Source organism: Rhinolophus sinicus, chromosome 9, assembly GCF_057876585.1.
Source record: "Rhinolophus sinicus isolate RSI-liver-muscle chromosome 9, RSI-T2T, whole genome shotgun sequence".
In the NCBI taxonomy this organism is placed as follows: Eukaryota; Metazoa; Chordata; class Mammalia; order Chiroptera; family Rhinolophidae; genus Rhinolophus; species Rhinolophus sinicus.
The window spans coordinates 40379523-40399643 of NC_142509.1; the positions used below are offsets into that span (position 1 = coordinate 40379523).

Genomic DNA, 20121 nt, shown 5'->3' on the forward strand with positions numbered 1-20121 from the left:
AGGGACCGAGAGGGGTCAAATCCAGAGACAGAGAGATGCCAGGGGCTGCGGAGGGCGTGGGGAGTGAGTGTCTAATGGGGCAGAGGGTCAGCTTGGGGAGGCAACAGTTCTGGAGATGGTGGTGGGGATAGTCACGCAGCATGTGAGCATCTGGTGCCACTGGACTGGACACTTAAAGGTGGCCATGATGGTAAATTTTATGTTGTGTGCATTTTATCACAATTTTAAAAAAGTGGCAGGCACTTCTCACGGCCCTGGAGGCACAGTTGCTTCTGAACTCGAGGAACAGCGCATTCATAGCCCCTGGTTATTTCAAAACTTTCTCACATGTACTTATGTATGGAGTCTCTTTTCTTGGATGTGTTTATAAATATCTCAGATGAGACAGCTTTCCAGTTTTCCTCACAAACATCAAAGCCAGGTATGATGCCACAGCATCTCACTTTGCCAGATAAAAGCTTGACGCCAAATCCTGCCAAGGACAGAACAAGCCCCTAGCCCATGCTTTCCTCATAACCCTCAGGCCGGTGCCCTGCCCGACAGTGGCATGGGAAGGCTGGTTTAGCCTCTGGCACCCCGAGAAAAGGTGAGTCACTGAGCCCCTGCAAATTTATACACAGGAAAACTGAACGTGCAGGCGTGAGATGGGGTGGCCCCTGCAGAAGGACTCCCCGTGGGAGCTGACAATGGCTGAGGTATCTGGATCCTTACCTTTCTCTGGGGTCCCACCTGCTCCTCTGTGTAGAGGTGAGAGCGGCCAAGCTGTGGCTTCCAGAAGAGACTACAACCTCAAAGTGGAGAGTCACACAGACTCCCTGGGTCACCTTCTAATCCTCTTCTTTCTCATCCTGTCCCCGCCTTCAGCCTTGTCAGAAGGTCTTTCATCATCCGCCTGAGAGACTGAATGGACAGTTCCCACCACAGCCTCTACCAGCCCCAGAAGCCAAGTCCGCCCCTAACCAATCATGCGGGACACCCCTCCCCACCGGGAGAGACTTTCCCACCATGGCACCCCATCCCCACGGGCCTGCTCGCGGTTGGGGGCCAGCTCCCCAGCTCTGGATCAACAGCCTGTTTATTCTCATTTGGGAACATTGCTCTCTCTTCATTTATTTCTGTACAGTTTGTTCACAATAAGCCCGTACTGGCTTATTTATTACTGACTCTACGCCACGCCTTGTGCTGGGCTCTGCAGAGGAACAGACTGTGTGCCCCTCTTGTCACCTAGCTCTTGGTCTAGCTTGGAAAATGGAACTGTCAACAAATAGGTTACAAAATGTGGTAGGTGACAGGCATTTTAAGGGGGGGTCCACAGGTGATGGGAAGATGAAGACGGAGGGGCAGGCCCTGCAGAGCGGGCAAGCTAGGCACGGACTATCAGGGATGCGAGGGTTTTAGGCGGGAGAGTGACAAGACCAGAGTGTTTTAGAAAGTCTGGGCACGAGGAAGGACAGGCTGAGAGGCTGGAGCTGCTGAACGGAGGCAGGGCGGGTGGGGGAGGCTGGGTATTGATGGATGTGGGCGGTGAGGGAGCCATGGACCCAGAATGTCGCCCGGGTTCTGGTGACTGGGAGTGAGGGGTTCCGGTTAGCAGTTTCCGTTTCCATTGTTGACCTCTGCCTAACAAAGCACCCAACAACTCGGTGGCTCAAAGGGCAACTTAGTGTGTCTCAGGGCTCACCAGCTCTCAGATGGCACTGGGCTTCCTCATCCCCATGCTCAGGGCCACAGATGGCTGGAGTCTGGGATGGCCGATGCCCGTCCTCCCGGCTGGCTGCCCCAGAGCAGGTGTCCGAGTCCCAGAGGACCTGAGGCTCTGTGGCCATCCAGGGCTCAGGCAGCACCGCATCAATCAGGAAGGAGCCCCGACGCCGGGTCAGCACGGGAGCAGAAAAACCAAGTCATCTGAGCCGTAGTGAAACCCCAGCAGTGACAGTGTCACCAGGGACAGGAGGACAAGGGCAGGCGGGGACTGGGGATGGGGTTTCTTTTAGGCAGGGGGATGAAATGGTTCTAAAATTAGGTCGTCCTGTGAACAAAGCGCTGTAAACGAGTGTGTTGTGTGGCGCTGAGCTTCGTCTCAGCAAAGCTGCCGAGGTGACTACTTAGAACTTGGCTGATTGCACGTTGCTATTCCTAAATACGTTTTTAAATCTGTTGTTGCCAGGGAGTAATATTTTCTTTTAACCAAAGGTTTTAGAATTCAATTGAACAACTTAATTTTTTTACTTGTAAAATGCCTTTTTAAGTAAAAACCCATTATGAGACTCAGTCCTCCTAAGACTCATTTCTTTAACCTATTTAAATGTATTTATGCAAATTATAGATTTTAATCAACACCTTAACGGTTGTTACAAATTCTGTGGTTTTTCTCCCAACCTGGAGAGCTTGCATGAGGAGTTTACACTTGATTTCTGAAATTTCCCTTCCAGCTTCGAGACACCTTATCTAAATTTCGCAATAAGCGTTTGGGGTTTCCCCAAACCAGCCACACACAGGCTTGGCTCTGGGTTTGGGAGACCACGTGAGTTCTGGTGGGGGACCCTCCGAACGCAAAGCTACTTCCTACGGGTACTCGTGAGCTCGCCTTGTCACCTGACATATATTTCTAAGGACGCAGGGCAGAAAAGTCATCTCAAATAGTAAAAGAAATCCTTAAATTCTTGGATAAATTGAGATTATATAACATACCATTTCTTGGAAGAAAAGATAAGGAGAAAACACTACACATATTTAGCAGGGTGGTGCTCTGCCCCATGGGAAGGTAACAGCAGTGTGACATGGGTTTCTCTGAGTCACTGGAATTCAGACACTTCACCCAGACTTTTCAGGTGTGCACCATTTTCTAAAGTCATCTGGCCTCGGCCCCAGCAAGTCCTAGCAACCTACAGACGCAAGTCTTTGTTCAAATCAGATCATTTTCTTCAATTACTTTGATCACTTCTCCCTTTCTGGTCGTCTGTGACTCTGTCTCTGGCACCTGCCCTGCAGCCCTGTCTCCTGTGCTCTGCTCTGAGCCGCGGGGCCTTTCCTCCACTTGGTTACCCAGGTGAACATACTCTACTTAGCTCATCGAACCCAATCACGATTTGGGCTCCAGAGGATGTTACTGCTCTAACCGCACCCGCTGCATGTTCTCCTCTCAGCCTTTTGGCTCCAGGGTCACCTCCCGATTCTTGTTAGTGGGCTCACCATGCCCGACATTGGGCAGGGATGTGTGCCTCCCGGGGTGCTGGGTCAGGCTGCTAGTGGGCCACACACAGGGACCAGCCTCCGGCCAGTGGACAGCATGCACCATGTGCCCCTGTGCCCCGTAGCACAGACTGGCCAGCCACTCCCCTCCAAGGCACAGGGAGAAACCCTCTCTGCCGACAGCAGCACCCACCAAAACAATATTGAAAAAGAACAATGTTGGAGGATTAACAATTCCCCATTTCAAAACTTGCTACAGGGCCGGCCCGGTGGCTCAGGTGGTTAGAGCTGCATGCTCCTAACTCCGAAGGCTGCCGGTTCGATGCCCACATGGCCCAGTGGGCTCTCAACCACAAGGTTGCTGGTTCAACTCCTTGACTCCCACAAGGGATGGTGGGCAGCGCCCCCTGCAACTAAAATTGAACATGGCACCTTGAACTGAGCTGCAGCTGAGCTGAGCTCCCGGATGTCTCAGTTGGTTGGAGTGCGTCCTCTCAACCACAAGGTTGCCAGTTCGACTCCTGCAAGGGATGGTGGGCTGTGCCCCCTGCAACTAGAAAACGGCAACTGGACCTGGAGCTGAGCTGCGCCCTCCACAACTAAGACTGAAAGGACAACAACTTGACTTGGAAAAAAGGCCTGGAAGTACACACTGTTCCCCATAAAGTCCTGTTCCCCTTCCCCAATAAAATCTTTAAAAAAAAAAATCTTGCTACAAAGCTACAATTAGCAAAACAGGGTGCTGCCGGAATAAGGACACACATATAGAACAATGGGACAGAACAGAGAACAGAAATAAACGCTATGTCTATGGCCAATTGATTTTCCACATGGGAGCCAGACCCTTCAGAGGATAAAGAACAGTCTCTTCAACAAGTGGGGCTGGGACAGCTGGACATCCCCACACAAAAGGATGAAGTGGGACTCCTACCTTACATCATATGCAAAAATTAACAAAGTGTATCTACAACTGAAATATAAACCGCTAAAACCGTAAAACTCTTACAAGAAACCAGGGGTAAATTTTCATAACCTTAGACTTGGCAATGGATTCTTAGAAGTGACACCAGCAGCACAAGCAAAGACAGCTAAATTGAACTTCTTCAAAAGTAAAAACTTTGTGCATCAAAAGGCACTATCAAGAAAGTGAAAAGACCACCTACAATGTAAGAAAATATTTGCAAACCACAGAGATGATCAGGGTCTAGTACCCAAAATATATTGAGAACTCTTACAACTGAATAACGAAAAGAGAAACAGCCCAATTTAAAAATGGGCAAAGGGTTTGAAAGGACATTTCTCCAAAGAGCTTATACTATTTCGCCCATGAGGAAGGCAATAACCAAATGAGTGGAAAATGTCAAGTGTTGGCAAAGATGTGTAGAAAGTGGAACCCTTGTACTTTGCTGATTGGACTGTAAAATGGTTCAGCTGCTTGGAACATGGTATGGTGGGTCCTCAAAGTCAAACATAGAATTACCACATGACCCAGAAATTCCACTCCTAGGCATATACTTCAAAGAACTGAAAATAGGTGTTCAAACAAACCCTATACACGAATGCTCACAGCATTAGTGACAATCGCCAAAAGGTGCAAACAACCCAAATGTCTATCAGTGGGTGAACAGGTCAACAGTGGGATATGCATACACTGGAATATTATTCTACCATAAAAAGGAATGACGCACCGACACACACTACAACCCAACAGGTCTCGAAAACAGTATGCTCAGTGAAAGAAGCCAGACACAAGAAGACAAATATTGTATTATTCCATCACAGGAAACATCCCAAGCAGATAAATACACAGAGACAGGAGATGGTGGCTGCCAGGGTCTGGGAGGAGGGGTACCAGGCAGTGGCTGCTTCCGGGGCTTGGTTCTTATCTGGGGGTGATGAACGTGTCTGGGAGTCGATAATGGTAGTTGCACAGCAGTGTGAATACACTAAATTTCGCTGAACTGCTGACAAAACAATTGTTCATTAAAATGGTTAATTAGATGCTATTAAATGTCACCTCCAAAAAAGTAAAAAGTTTATCATTTTGTGAAAATATGGTCTCTGGGATTTGCTTCAAAATAATGAGGGGGGCAGGCAGAGATCTAAAAAGTTGAAAACAAAAAACCTTTGGTTTGCAAAGAGGAAAAATGGATGGGAAGCGGATAAAAAGCAGGGAGCTGATTCCGGGTGGGGGAGAGGGCCGGGCGCTGGGGTGCAGGAAGGAGCTAGAACAAAAAGTCTCCGACGCGAACCTGCAGATAAGCCAGAGGGCTGTTGGGCCAAAGACAGGCGTCCAGGGTTGTGTCTGAACCCCGGGGCAGGGGTCCGCGGCTGCCCTTTGGAAATGGTCTCGCTGCACCTTAAACTTACATATTACGCGGTGATGGTATCCCAATGAAGCTGGAAAATACATATATATATTTAAGTCTTGCCCTTCGGGTTCCATGCGCACTGCCCGTCAGACACCGGGGGAGACGCGGAGGCGGCCGGGCGGTGTGCCACGTCTTCGTCCCCATCTGGAGACAGGCTCCCTTAGTGTCCTGCCCCAGGAACGCGTGGGCCTCCGTCCTTCCTCGCTCCCTCCCCGCGCCCCCTGCTCCGTTCGCCCGCTGAGCCCCGAGCCCCGGGTCCCGCCTGGCGACCCCTGCCAGGTGCGCTGCGAGTCCTGGCCGGAGCGCCGCGGACCGGACCTGGGGGAGCCCCGGAAGGGGCGCCGCCCGGGGCGGGGCGCGCGAGACCGCGCCCCCGGGAGGAGGGCGCCGCGGAGCCCACAGCCCCGCCCCCAACCCACAGGACCGCGCGGCGTCCGAGCCTCCCGACCGTCGGAGCTCAGGGCCGCGGCGGCTTCCCGGGCGGCCGGGCCATGGCAGCTGCCGAGCCCAAGCCCCCCGCGGGAGCGGCCACGGCCCGGCGCCTGGCCCGGAGCTGCTGGTCCGCGTTCTGGGACTACGAGACGCCCAAGGTGATCGTGGTGAAGAACCGGCGCCTGGGCGTCGTGTACCGCTTGGTGCAGCTGCTCATCCTGCTCTACTTCGTGTGGTGGGTGCACGGGGGACGGGGACCCGGGGCGGGGCGGGCGCGGGGTCCCCCGGGGCGGGGAGGACGCCTCCGGAGCCGGCCCTGCGCGTCCCCACAGGTACGTGTTCATCGTGCAGAAGAGCTACCAGGACAGAGAGACGGGGCCGGAAAGCTCCGTCATCACCAAGGTCAAAGGCATCACCTCGTCCGAGCACAAAGTGTGGGACGTGGAGGAGTACGTGAAGCCCCCCGAGGTGCGTTCCATCCCCCGCGCGCCCTGAAGGTGGGACCGAACGGTGGCCGAGCTGTCCGCGCCAGCCGACTGTCCCCTTTCTGAACCTAGGGGGGCAGCGTGTTCAGCATCATCACCAGGATGGAGGTCACCCCCTCCCAGACCGTGGGGACCTGCCCCGAGGTGAGGTGGGGTTCCGGGCCGGGGAGGGCCCTGCCGGGACTGCCGCACCGCCCGAGCTGTGCCTGGGGGCAGAGGGTGTCCGGGCCCTGACCGAACCGTATCCTCCCCAGAGTGTGAGGGTCACCAACGCCACCTGCGGCTCCGACGAGGATTGCGTAGCCGGGCACCTGGACATGCTGGGAAACGGTCAGTGTGAGCCCGCTGGGGGCCGGGCTGGGCGCGCCCCTCACCACCTGAGCGCGTCTGCCCACAGGTGTGCGGACCGGGCGTTGCGTACCCTATTACCACGGGGCCTTCAAGACCTGCGAGGTGTCGGGCTGGTGCCCCGTGGAAGACGGGGCTTCCGTCAGGTGCGCCTCCCACCCACCTGAGACCCAGCTCCGCCGCAGCGCGTCTGTTCTGCTTCTGTCCGCTCAGCGACCGGAGCCGGGATGTGCTGGGAGGGGGGGGGGGGGCGGGCGGTGCACCCAGGGAGGCTGGGGGGGGGAAGGGGGGAGGCTAAACGCACCCAGTCTCTGCCTCCTCAGCCAATTTCTCGGTAAGATGGCCCCCAATTTCACCATCCTCATCAAGAACAGCATCCACTACCCCAAATTCCAGTTCTCCAAGTAAGAGCCCTCAGGGCCGGTGAGGTGGGCGGGCTGGGCGCCCCCTGCCAATGGGTGGTGGGCGTGCTCGCTGCTGTCCCTCCCACCTGAGGCGCTGGGCCGTCCTTAGGGGCAACATTGAGAACCGGGGAAACGGCTACCTGAAACGCTGCACGTTCGATGAGGTCTCCCACCTCTACTGCCCCATTTTCAAGCTGGGCTTCATCGTGGAGCAGGCGGGGGAGAACTTCACGGAACTGGCGCACTGGGTGAGAGCCCTGGCGACAGTGGCAGATGGCTCTCCTTCCAGGTGCTGGCTCCTGCCTGCCCACCAAAGGTCCCTCTCTGAGCCCCTGTGCACTCTCTGCCAGCCCTGGCCCTGCTTGGCACAGGACAGAGAAAGACGATTGGCTGCCTCATCTGGGTGTGCATGGCACCTGCTAAATTATTGACTCCTGGTCACACAGCTGGCCAGCCCTTCCTGTCCCCTGATGCCTCAGAAGCAGGGCACTCACCAAGTCCCCTCAGCCCTGACAACCTCAGGGCACCCCAGGGCTCTTGAGCATCTCGTGTGCCTGCCCTGACCCCGTCTGTGCCCACGTCTGGGCAGGGTGGTGTCATTGGGGTCATTATCACCTGGGACTGTGACCTGGACCTGCCGGCGTCCAAGTGCAACCCCAAGTACTCCTTCCGGAGGCTCGACCCCAAGCACATCCCAGCCTCATCCGGCTACAACTTCAGGTATCTTGGCCTTGGGCTCCCTGGGCCTCACCCATCCTGGCTGTGGGGGCTCCAGGAGCAAACAGGGCAGGTGCCCAGAGGCCCAGGGACGCCAGCAGTTGGCGGAGTCTTGGAGCTGCTTCCCTCTGGACAGACAGGCATCCACCACCATGCTCCTCAGGCAGCCAGGGCTCGGGCACCCGGTCATTCTGTTCCAGGTTCTGATGTGCTTCTGGGCCATTCCATCCCAGGTTTGCCAAGTATTACAAGGTAAACGGCAGCACCACTCGCACACTCATCAAGGCGTATGGGATCCGAATCGATGTCATCGTGCACGGACAGGTAAACCAGTGGCCCTGCCTGCCTGGGGTTCAGGCGGCCCAGGACTGAGCTCTGTCCCACCCACCACATGGTCTGCCCCAACGTCTAAGGTGCCTCTTCTCCCAGGCAGGGAAGTTCAGCCTGATTCCCACCATCATTAACCTGGCCACAGCACTGACCTCCATCGGGGTGGTAAGGACGCATGCTAGGTCTGGGTGTGTGCGTGTGGGGGCCCTGCCAAGTCCTTACCATCCGTCTTGCTGGCCCCAGGGCTCCTTCCTGTGTGACTGGATCTTGCTAACATTCATGAACAAAAACAAGGTCTACAGCCACAAGAAATTCGACAAGGTGTGTACACCGAGGCAGTCCTCAGGTAGCTGGCCTGTGACCCTGGCCCTTGTTTTGGGCCAGGCCCCGCCCCCGCCCTGTCCCTGCTCCAAAGAAGACCCAGGCCAAGCGGGCAGACCACAGGATGAGGGGCGGAACCAGGCCCTGGCCTCCCCGCCCCCACAGCCCCGGCCCCCCTGTGACCCGCCCGACCAGATGGTGGATGCTCCCGAGAGGGGTGCAGGACCAGGGCCGTGTGCCTCCCAGGACTCCACACTCACGGACCCCCGAGGTTTAGCCCAGCTCTGAGTCCACCCCACCTCCCATCCCACCTCGCCGGTGGCTGGGCCTGGCGGGGCACCACTCTGCAGCCCAAGCCGAGCTCCCTGGCCGCGCAGCTGGGACCCGCACGAAGAACCCAGGCCCTGCCCACGCACCTGAACGGGGACCGGGCACCTGTGCGACTGGGCAGTGGGCTGACAAGGGGGCAGCGCCCTGCTCCCAGCTTCCCATCTGCCCCACCCCCCTCCCCACCCACAGCCTGGGACTACCTGCTGAGACCCTTTGCTCAACTTGTAGCCAAGAAACCATATGTCCAGAATCCAGTAAATCTCTGACCAGAACCTTCTGGCCTCATTTTTGGGAAAAGCATCTTGAGGCCCTGAAGACAAATATGCACGGGTGGGTCCGGAGAGGGGCTGCTGGTGCTCTAACTGGCCTGTGCAACGTGGGCACATTTGCTGCCCTCCACAGCCAACCAGGTCGTGGTCACGTTTCACCAGGGGGCCAGCAGAATGGGAGACGGAGGCCCACAGTGCATGGGGACCCCAACTCGCCCCAGCACCCACCAGCTTTCTGGAGGAGTCATCCCAGACCACAGACCTTGAATACCAGAAAGGGTGGTGACGAGGACAGAAGCCAGGAGGGAAGCGATGAGAGTTGTACCCAAAGAAACTGAAGCTTAGGTTGCACTGTCACTTAAACTAAATACGCTTCCTGGTTCCGAGGGACATGGCAGGGCAGGAATTCGGTGGGTGGGGCAGGGCGAGGCTGCAGGCACCAGCTGGTCAGGTCTGTGGGTACCACAGCCGTGGATGCTACCTACAGTGGCCATCACACTGACTGCCTGCCTGGCCAGACCCTGCTCTGGGGGACACCACCACTTGACTGGACGGTGCTTTGTGTGGCAGTAGTGATGGCGAGTGAAGGGCCATGCCAAGGACCTTGCACAGGTCATCTCACCTGTGATCTCATCAGTCCCAGGATTAAGGGGATGGTTCAGACCCAAATCTGAATGTCGACCAGAGCTGGCCCTCCCACCTGCCCACACCTGACAACTGGGCTGGCCCCCCTCGCTGCAACCAACACTCCAAAGCCCCCACCCAGCCACCCCCAAAGACCCTCCCATCCTGTTACATTGGCTGCACGGGTCACCCAAATGCCTGTGACAGCCGGAGTGGCTCACAGATGTCCAGTTCTAGTGTTGAAGAAACTGGCTTTTCCAGTTAGGGCTGGGCTGCAGCTCAAGAACCACGGCCAGGGCTCAGGTTTCCTAAGTGTGAGTGACCCAGGCCTCATACCCCAAATGCCCACCCCAGCTGGCCTCCAGGGAACCCCTGGGAGCCAAGGAGAGGGCGGGGTGCCCAGCGACCCAGGTCCTGCTGCAGGGAAGAGTGCAGGCCCCCCTCCTCCCCACCCTGTGACGTGATGCCCCCAGCATGGCTTCCAGGAAGCCTTGCTAGCCCCCCTCCTCCTCCACCCGGCCCTAATTTGATCTGATCTCCATCTGGGGCTGACTTGGGCTCCAGCCACCTTCCACCCAGCGTCAGGTTTCCTGCGGCCATTTGGCCTGTCCCCGCCAGGCGGGCAGTACCCAGGGACGCACACACCGAACAGACGTTAGCTACTGTCTTCTTCCTTCCAGAGACAAAGCGCCAGCACACACACAGACACACAGCAACATTTTAAGAAACGTAACATGTAAATGAGAATTCAAAATGTCACTGAGTGACAGAGCAATGAGCTCACAAGACGCACTTTAGCCAGTCCCCCAAGGCCCCAGGCTGAGTTTGGTGGCCGCCTCACCAACTTGGTTTTTCTTTGGCTGCTTCCACTCACATTTCATTAAAAATGAGGCGCAGAGTTGGTCTTCTGTTTTGGGGCTTGTGACACAACGGAGAGCGGAGCTGGTGCTCAGCAAAGGCTTCCAGGGCACTGGGAAGCTGATCCTCAGCCTGGGCGCCAGCTCTGTGGACCAGGCTGATAAGCGGTGTGGTCCCACTTCAAATGGGCCGTGCCCCATTGGCTCTCCGCACCCCATACAGGAAACCCTGAGCTTGGGTGCCCTGTTGGACCCCTGACCATCAGGAGGGCAGTCCCTGCAGGGTCAGACGCTTTGGACCCACCCAAGGCTGAGCAGCAAGAACAGAACGGTGCCCTCTCTTCTTCCCTACCTCCACTGAAGAACCCAAATCTTCCCTAAAATCCCGGCGCTAACTAACATGTGCTGGCCAAGTCAGTGACAAATGGCCCTCAGGGCCCTGCCCATATGAGCAGCCCTGTCCTGACACCCTCCTGCGCCCTCCATCCGGCCTGACGGGGACACCCCAGAGCCCCTGCTCCCCTGGAGAGTCTCCAGAGGCCCAGGTCCCTGCGAGTTCAGGTCTGTATGCTCCGGAACTGGCCCACACGCCGCTGAATTTGGGGATGGCGCTTCCATTAACAAGTGACTGGACGCCGGGAATGCAGACTCCCACTCAGGCACCACCGCATCCTGGGTCCTGCCTCCAGCCACCCTCAGGGTCTTGGCTCAAACAGAAGACCCCCAGGGCAGCTGGGGCAGGGCTGTGCAGCAGCAGAGGCCCCACTCAGTTTATTCAGCAAGAAATGGACCCTCGGGGCCGCTCTTGGGCCCACAGTTGCCCTGACCAGCGCTGGGCCCGGGCACCTGCAGGTGGGGCCACTTCCCTTCCTGCTCTGGCTGGGGTAGGCCGTGACCCGCTCCCCGAAAACTCCCTGAGGGTCATTCTCCTTGAGGCCCCGTCCTGGACATGGCTGCGAGTTTGGGGAGCTGGGGCAGAGGGTGGGGACAGCGCCTGGCTTACTAATGGCCCAGCTGGGGGTTCTTCTCCAGCAGCCAATCCAGGGTCTCCATGAGGTACGACATGCCATAATGCTGGGCAATATTCCGGAAGATTCCGATCTGCTCCATGAAGACCTGCAGGAAACCAGTCACCGTGAGAGCCAGTCCCAGAGGAGGCGCAGGGACGTGGCCGAGGCCGGGCGCATAGGCAGAGCAGCAGTGGTGGGCGAGGCCCCACCTTGGTTTGGATGGTGAGGCCGAAGCCCCCGGCACAGCTGCAGTACATGGGCATGTGGGTCTCCTTCACACCCTGGCACTTCAGGCAGACCTGAAACGAGGAACAGCGGTCAGGAGCCCCGCCCCCACGGCCTTCACAGCCGCTTTGTCCAAACGTGTCGTCGCGTGGACAGCCGGGTCCTCAGGCTCCCTGTGTGTCCCACCAGCGCCAACTGCTTTGCCCGGATCCCACGCCTCCCTCGGGTCTGGGCTGAGGGGTCCCGGGCACCCAATGCTGGATACCTCCGTCTCTCACACACACTTCCCATTGGTTCCCTTCACACTCATCGCCACACACCTATCTTGTTTACTGTCTGTCGCGCCATGAGAACGAAGGGTCCACGAAGCCAGCTCTCGGCCACCGTAGGTGCCGAGATGCTGAGCCCAGGGGGCTTGTGGATGAGGTCTGAGCAGGACGCGGCCCCGGGGAGGCCTGGGTTACGACTGGAGCTCCCCAGGGTGCGACTGCTCACGGAGAGGCCCGCTGCTCACTCACCAGGTCCTGCAGCGTGAAGGCCATCAGCTTCTTCTGCAGGGCCGCCACCAGTGCCATCTCGATGACGGATGAGTCGTAGGCGACCTGACAGTTGGAGCACAGCCACCGGGGCGGCATGGCCCCGTCCTGGGCAGGGGAGGAAGCGGGTCACCCTCTGCCCGGCCGTCCTCGGCAGCGCCTGTGCACTGGCTGAGAAGGCTCAGCATTGAGAAGGCAGTGGGGACACGGGTCACCACCTGCCACAGCTCACTCACAGCTCCAGGCACACTCAGTCACCGAAAATGTCACTCACATATTACTGGGACAGTGTTCTACATGTGGCAGTCAAGTGGCTTAAGAAAGGGGGCCTGTTTTACTTCCCGTCCAAGCTAGCAGGGGCCTGGCAGGTAGAACCCAGAAAAGGGAGCTGGGTCCCTGGCGAGTGGGTACAACAGGACCTCCCTGGTGGCCTGAAGTCTGGACGCTGGGACCCTACCCGTGAGGGCCGTGGGAGCTGGCCCACCTGGGAGACAAAGGGGTCTTTGCACAGGTCCAGGTCCCGGCAGAAGTGACAGCTGTGGCAGATGACCTCGGGGAGCACGTAGGAGCGGCAGGGGTCTCGGAACTGGGCCTCTGCCGAGAACTCGCCGACGTCCACCAGGCGGAGCAGGTCCCGGTTCAGCTTGTTCACCTGGTTTGTGATGTTTGTGTCCAGGGACAGGACCTGCGGAGGATGGGGACGTGGAAGGGACGGCTCCCGGAGCCTCCCTGCTCTCTGGACTGCAACACCCTGTCCTTGTCCCGTTAGCAGCGTCAGAGGGACAGCGGGGTAAGGAGCTGCTCATGGGGCACACAGCACTGCTCTCGGGTGACTGCTCGGCACCTTGCTGTTGGTGGCACAGCCTCACGTCTGTGAAAACTCCCAACTGCACCGCAAACAGGGCAACGGGCCAGCATGTGCGGGTGGGGCACCGCGGGTGTGGGATGTGCTGCATCCTGACTGGTGGGCACGTGACCCTGGGCCTTGGCCAAACTCACAGGACACACACTAAAAGCTGTGACTTTTACTGTACGTAAATTCCACCTTAACACAAATAAAGTGAAAAAATGCTGAAGTCCACTGAGGACCTGAGCTGGTCCTGAAACCATTTCCCCACCCCAGTCAGACGTCACCTGGCCCTGGAGTGGCTGTCACTGTCAAGTGTAGTCTGCTGGGCGGCAACCTAATGGACAGTGAAGGGCCCTGTAGGTACAGGCGCCTGCTCGTCCTTATCTGGTAATACGACCCCGGCTCTGCGGCTGCCTTCCCAGAAAGGCATCGCTGGCAGCCAAGCCCTCCTCTCAGGTCGCATGGGAGCCTGGACCTTTCGGGAGCCCCGTCCGGTCCCTGGTCCATCCACATAACCCCTGAGCACCTGCCATTACAGCAGCACTCCGCGTCACCCTGCCCCGGGGCTCTGCACCCACTGCCCAGACACCCTTCTGGTCACTGTGGCCTCGGCCCCAGGCCCCATCAGAGGGCTTTCCTGCCACCTCAAAGCACCTGTACTCCCTGAACACAGGGCATCTTTCCTGTCTGGTCTACTGCTGAGCCTCAAACACCTCACACAGTGGCAGCACAAAGCAGGGCGCAGTGAGTGTCTGTGAAATAAATGAGTGACTTCTTCCTGCTCCCTGCACAGCCTTGCCACACAGGTGAGAGTGGGTGTCACCTGCACGTGTGCACAGCCTCACTGCACAGGTGAGAGTGGGTGTCACCTGCACGTGTGCACAGACTCACCGCACAGGTGAGGGTCGGCGCTCACCTTGCACACGCACTTGATGAATTCCAGTGCAGGGTTGTTGAGCAGCAAGTGAGAGCCGGGCAGGACAGGAAACATCTCTGAGAGCTCAGCCACGTTCCTGGACCCCGTGACTTTCTTCTGGATCTTCTGCGTGATGGTGAAGAAGTTCTGAGTGAGCTCGTTGGCCACGTAGTCCTGAGAGAAGGTGATCACTCCTGGGAAGACAAGGACGTGGCTCGGCCCCTCTTCACACAGCGGTGAGGACGCTGAGGGGCGCACAGGGGTTCGTCACAGGCACACGAGGCGGCCTCGTGCCTCAAGGCGCTCTCACCAGGAAGGGCTGCGGCTGCGCCCTGGGCCTCCTGTGATAGCTGGCTGGCCCCCCGTCTCTTCACGGGGGTGCTCCCCGGAGCGCTGCGTCTCAGCTCCTCCTGCACGCTGTGGTGCACGGCCACGATGTATGCTGCAGGGGACGGCACAGGCACAGGCCACGCGTGAGTGGCACCCACACCCGAGCAGAGAGGTGTGGCCAGCCTGGGCTCAAATGCCCCGTGAGCCAGCGCTGCCTCTGCTGAGTTTAGATGAGCCAGAGTCCACAACAGGAGTGGGAGCGAGGAGAGCTGGCCGACTCGTGCCCGGCAGCGACAGAAACAAAGCCCGAGTGCCGGGGTCAGCACGCCTGACCCCTAGACTACATGTTTCAAGAGAACTTGAGAGAGTGGGACATGGGACAAGTAGACAAAAAAAAAGTCACGAAGGAAAGCACCCTGCTGCCATGTGGCTGTCCCCTTGCTGAGCGTCGGCTGACAGCGAACCGCTAACTGCTCTTTCCTCGGAACAGGCTCTGAACCCCGGCGGGGTTTAACACACAGGCTGCATCTACCCGGCAACCCCACAACTTGGTTTGTAAACACCGGCCCTTCAGACCCAAATCAAACTCAGGCCTTTGTGACGCCAGCAGGACCAGCCCGGGGGCAGCTGATTCCGGCAGCGGCCAGTGTCTTCCACCCGACTTATTTCTAGTTACCTCACCTCACCGTATGTGACACACAAACCCTTGGGTGGCACTCCCTCCCAGGGACGGCCCCCTCACTGGCACCTGCGGGGTCTGGGCCAGGGTGCCCCACCAGGCCTGACCTCCTAACTGTGCGCCACGCACTGCGGGCACCGAGGCCCCCGTGATCCAGAGCGCAGGCTGGCAGCCACGCACCTGACACGACCATGAGGAAGTAGGTCTGGCAGGAGGCTGCCTGTGGCAGGAACTGCACGAGGTTCCAGTTGTTCTCCAGCAAGTCCTCCACGTCCGGCTCCTGACCACCGTCTTCCTCCTCGTCCTCGTCATCCTCGTCGTCCTCGTCCCCCTGTGTGCTGCCCTCCTTTAGAGAGTCCCTCTGTAACAGACAGTCCCAGGCGTGTCTTTACCGTAGCGGTGGGAAGCGCACCTGAGTGAGTCGTTCTGCATCAGCCCACCCATCTCACTGCTCTGTCCCCAGAGTCCCCAGTGAGTCTCTGTGTGATGTACCTGGACACACAGCAGTCTCACTCCACAGCGGGTTAGACTCACTTTACTCTTTCAGGGGATTCACTTTGCAATCACTTAGCTCCCATCTCCCAGGAAGGGAAGACCAAGGAGTGCTTCCGGGTCACCTGTCCCCTGGCCTGAGTTCCAGGCCTCCTGTCAGTCTCGCTTTATTACTGCGATGCCCTGTCTGACCAGGTCCCTTATGCGACATCTTTCATTTCAACACGTGAACTCTGCCGCCCGCCGTCCTTGGAGCAGCAGCCACCACTGCTTTCCCTCGGTCCGTCTACACCGCCTGCATTGCTTCCGTCCCAGCATCCAAGGGTAGCAGCCTGGCTCTGGCCCCTGGACGCTCTCCTTTTGACCCCGAGGCCCCACCCCTGGCTTCCTCCAGGGGGACTCGCCCTGGAGGGCTCAGTCCTTGCAACCCACACACCCTGCCACCACTTGACAGGCTACAAGTATCAGGTGTGGAAACATCCCTCGTCCCGACCAAGCACAGCACCCCTCACCCCACACTCTCTCTTTCCCGTCCATCTCGTAACAGACACCTCATCACACACACGGGCACGGCATACACTGCCCCAGCCTGTGTCACCGACAACCACCCCAACGGCCTGTCCTTGCAACCTCAATACAATACCCACGGTCCTTCCCCTGAAGCCCCCCTGCCCCATTCCTGCCTGGGCTCCGACCCCAGTGCTGTCTACACAGGGCCCGAGAGGAAGTCAGACCCGCCCCACCCCTCAGAGCGAAGTCTCCACCATGGCCTCAGGTCCCAGGGGTGTGGCCTCCACCCCGCCCTGTCACTCACGCGGGCACAGGATGCTCACTCGCTCCTTCAATCTCTGCTTTCCCATCACCCCCTTAGAGGCCTCCTGGGCCTCCCACCTCCTTTACCCCTGTCCCTCACCCATGTGGACTCTGAGCCTCACCCCTGCTGACCCTGACCCTACATGTACTTGTCTGCTTGTTCGTGGTCCTCGCTCACGGATGCCGTGGTCGCAGGGTCTGTCACATTTGTTGCTGCACGACCAGGGCTACAGCTGCTCCTGGCACCTGGCCTGTGACTACAGTGTGTGCTGGGTGGACGGATGTGGACCCCAAGTCGTTCCAGCCCCGACCCCAGCTCTCCAGCACCGGTCACCTCACCTGTCCGCAGTGGATGCCAGATGGCACATTCCCTTTGATTCCACCATAGTTAGACGGATCCATCCAGAGAAGGAACTCCCAGCACCGCGAGAAAGAAATCGTCAAGGAATGGAAGAGCTCTTTAGAATGGATGCTAAAAAGAAGCCAGACAGAAATTGCTTAAATGAAATCAGCTTCTTCCCTTTTCTCCACTTTTCCTCTTTTATTTTTACACCTATCTGCTTACCCTGCACTTATTTAAAACCCTCAAACTTCCTAGGGAACATGGTAAGCAATACTAAGGAGATGTCCACATCTAGCCAGGTGGGAGAAGCAGGACCGGCATGGAGGGAGGGAGAGGTGAGAGCCGCAGAGAGAACCGAGCCCTTCCAAGGCCTGTCCTCCAACTCGGTCGCATGTGGGTGGCCTGGGGAAAGGGGCACCGGCCGCCCGCTCCCACTGCCGGGAGCCTCAGCTCACGAGGCAGCGGGGCCGTGAGCTCTGGAAAAACGCTCTTCCGGACTTGCTCACAAATCTCGAAAATACCCGAAAGGATCAGATTGTTTCCAAGTAACAGAACGGAAAGCCCCAGAGTATTTATAGGAGTGCAAAAGCACCCAACAGACAAAGCAAGCTTCACAGTGTCCGGCATCCAATCCAGTGTCACCAGGTTTGCAAGAAGCAGAGAAAGGAGAAGACCTACCAGCTGCAAACAAACTGGAGCTGGCACTGATGTTAGAAAGAGCAGAGCACGTAAAGCAGTTATTGGAACTGTGTCCCGTGTGTTCAGCCTCAAAGGCAGAAAGGACCAACTACCAACAGCCCCCGCCACAGACATGCTACAGAAGGTCGGCCGGAGAAGAGGGGCGGCGCGGCACCTGCTGGAGATGTACTCCACGTAGGCCAAGGCGTCCTCCACCCGCCGCTTCCTCGTGCACAGGACGATGCGGTTGAAGTTGGCGTAGACGACCGACGACCCCAGGCGCTTGAACTCGGCGATGAGCCTGTGGACCAAGCGCAGAACCGACGGTCAGGATGCTGCCGAGCATCCCAGAAGGCACCGCGAGGAAAGAGCGGACGGTCCTAAAAAGCCACTCTAAGTGAGCTTAGAACCAGAAGCCACGGAGCGTGCAGATGTCTACATGGGAAAAACCCACCCAAAAAGCCAAAGATAATCAAAGAGAGGAAAAAAAACGCACAACTCATACCACAGAAATGGCTAATTTTTGTATAGAAAGAATTCATACAAACCAATGAGAAAAAAACAAAACTAGAGGAAAATGGGCAAAGGATATGAAGCGAAAGCCCAGCGTTGCTCCTACCAAGGATTGCACGTCACAAGTGCAGTGAGACAGCTGGTCGCCCTGGGCTGGGGACACGTACGTCCCATTACTGCTGGCAGTGAGGCTGCTGCACGACCTCCAGGGAGGGCTCTTTGCAATGCCACCCAAATGAGCATTTATCTACCTGCTCATCACATCTGTCAGACCCGCAACAGTGCCCCTTCCCAGGGACCATTCAGCAGGTAACACTCCCATGACCTCACACACAAGGCCCTTCCTTAGTTGGTTGCTCAGAATGGTATGTTCTGGAAACTGCCTGGATGTCCATCGGCATGGCCCAGCCCTCGCGGATCGCCGAGCTCTACTATGAGCAGGCGAGATGCAGAGTGGTGCACGCCAACTCGTGCAGAAGAGCGGCACACCTGGGGCTGCGAGGCGGCCGTGCTGGCAGCGGAGCCTTTCTGGGAACCTTGCACCACGGGCCGCGCACAGGTGCTGCCTGGGGACCGGGGACCCGCAGACCCCGCGAAAGCCACTGGCCACTCACTGCAGGAAGAGCTTCTTCATCCAGCCGTGCAGCGTGCGGTGCAGGGCGGGGTCGTGCAGCAGCGAGCACGGCGAGCGCAGCCAGCGGTAGAAGTGCACCACCTGGTTGTCGGCGTAGACGTTGCCGTACTGCGTGATCTCCTTCACCCAGCCCACCACCATGCTCTTCAGGATCCTGCGAGGGCACAGTGTGACCCCACTGTGGCCTCTGACCCCTCCACACGTGGCTCCCAGCAGCTTAGCTGCACCCCTCAGACTAGGTCAGGCCTCACCACCTCTCCACAGCTACTCACACCCGCCCCACGTGCTCAGTGCCAGGATCAGGAGACACAGGTGTGCAATGGGCACGCTGCCTGCTGGGAGCACCAGGGACCCGCCAGGGACCTGCAGGGCCTCCTGCCTCGTGCAGCCCCAGCCCCCACCGCCTGCCTCACGAGTGCCCCTGCTAAGCCGCCCTGATGTCCCCACACACAGCACCAGGAAGCCATCCCTCAGTGATTGTTCTTCCACCGGCGGCCTGACCCCACCTTTCAGGATTGCCCACGTCTTTGCAGACAGCCCCCGGGCCACAGCGTGCACACGTGGCCCCGAGCCTTTCTCTCTACAAGTCCCTTCCTTGCCATTTCCCAAGTCATGTCCGCCTTTCAGGAGAAGGCAACAGGACTGAGGGCAGAAGTCATGGTTCTGGAGTCACAAGACCACCCCGTGGCGGTGTGACCACAAGCATGCCATCAGCCTCTCTGCCTCAGCTTCGTCACTAAATGTGTAAGTGCCGTGACAGTGGGTGACAGCCCCTCACCTCGTGGGACTAAGAGTGTGTGTGCTCCCTGCCACCTAAACCCTGGAGGTTGCACCACGTCTGCCCGGCTGGACCCACGTTGCTGACGTGCTGTCTGCCCACAGCAGGTGCGCGATGGACACCCGCACTCCCAGCTAACCGGAGAGTCCCTAAGGCCACGCTACTGGTACAGGAAGGAGCCAGGACACAGCCCGGGGCATCACTGTACCCGAGGAGCTTTCTGACTGCCAGCTGGTGCCAGGAAGCCCAGTGATGCACGCTCAGAGGGGAGGGTAAAAGCCTATCTATGCTCCTTCTAGATCCCAAACCCAGTTCTGCCTTTGGGGGTGGGGCACGAGGCCGCTGTCCTGGGGACACAGCCGGGCACCTGAAGGTGCTGGAGCAGAGGGCCGTCTCGTCGTAGCTGGCCGGGGCGCTGGCCGCCTGGTTGCCGGTGATCATGTCCTCCAGGGACGCCTGCGGGGTCACGTCGAAGCTGATGCCCATGCTGTCGGCCCCCTCCATGTCGTTGACGTGGTGAGACTGAAGGATGGTGTTGACGGCTAGGTTCTGAATGTCCAGCTCCACGCACACTGCCCGCAAAGACAGCACTTCTCACGCACTGACCACACCCTGGTCAAAAGCCCGAGCCCACCCAGCAAGC

General features: G+C 58.2%; 2 protein-coding genes across 9 annotated transcripts in view; one reads left to right on the forward strand and one right to left on the reverse strand.

The window, feature by feature from the left end:
* The first annotated feature begins 5970 nt into the window (after positions 1-5970).
* Positions 5971-9203, forward strand: P2RX2 (purinergic receptor P2X 2). 4 transcript variants are annotated; one of them, XM_074321699.2, is made up of 12 exons: positions 5972-6231; positions 6329-6464; positions 6554-6625; positions 6736-6811; positions 6879-6975; positions 7153-7233; positions 7343-7481; positions 7823-7953; positions 8184-8274; positions 8380-8445; positions 8524-8601; positions 8797-9203. In XM_074321699.2, the coding sequence occupies exons 1-12, from the start codon at positions 6056-6058 to the stop codon at positions 8887-8889; spliced, it is 1236 nt and encodes a 411-aa protein (XP_074177800.2). In that variant the 5' UTR covers positions 5972-6055; the 3' UTR covers positions 8890-9203. The 4 variants fall into 4 exon arrangements, with proteins under 4 accessions (XP_074177801.2, XP_074177800.2, XP_074177799.2 ...); XM_074321700.2 differs by lacking the exon at positions 8380-8445 and having other exon boundaries at positions 5971-6231; XM_074321697.2 differs by having other exon boundaries at positions 5973-6231; positions 8524-9203.
* Positions 9204-10528: 1325 nt separating this feature from the next.
* POLE (DNA polymerase epsilon, catalytic subunit) overlaps positions 10529-20121 on the reverse strand; it is a 47789-nt gene continuing 38196 nt past the window's right edge. For 3 of the 5 annotated variants that reach the window (XM_088801114.1, XM_019748782.3, XM_088801115.1), the window contains 11 exons: positions 19846-20050; positions 18681-18854; positions 17729-17854; positions 16872-17004; positions 15408-15588; positions 14529-14660; positions 14219-14412; positions 12937-13137; positions 12435-12560; positions 11901-11990; positions 10529-11797 (listed from right to left, as the gene is read on the reverse strand). In XM_088801114.1, the coding sequence (XP_088657240.1) occupies positions 11684-11797; positions 11901-11990; positions 12435-12560; positions 12937-13137; positions 14219-14412; positions 14529-14660; positions 15408-15588; positions 16872-17004; positions 17729-17854; positions 18681-18854; positions 19846-20050 (1676 nt within the window). In that variant the 3' untranslated portion in view covers positions 10529-11683. Of the gene's footprint in view, positions 11798-11900; positions 11991-12434; positions 12624-12936; positions 13138-14218; positions 14413-14528; positions 14661-15407; positions 15589-16871; positions 17005-17728; positions 17855-18680; positions 18855-19845; positions 20051-20121 lie in introns of those variants that run through there. The other 2 variants (XM_074321694.2, XM_074321695.2) reach the window with 2 other exon arrangements.

Excerpts from the sequence above, each read along its gene's own strand:
- P2RX2 (XM_074321697.2), top strand. The coding sequence starts at position 6,056 with ATGGCAGCTGCCGAGCCCAAGCCCCCCGCGGGAGCGGCCACGGCCCGG. Across the intron at positions 6,232-6,328 it reads ATCCTGCTCTACTTCGTGTG|GTACGTGTTCATCGTGCAGA; the intron begins GTGGGTGCACGG and ends GCGTCCCCACAG. Across the intron at positions 8,275-8,379 it reads ATGTCATCGTGCACGGACAG|GCAGGGAAGTTCAGCCTGAT; the intron begins GTAAACCAGTGG and ends CTCTTCTCCCAG.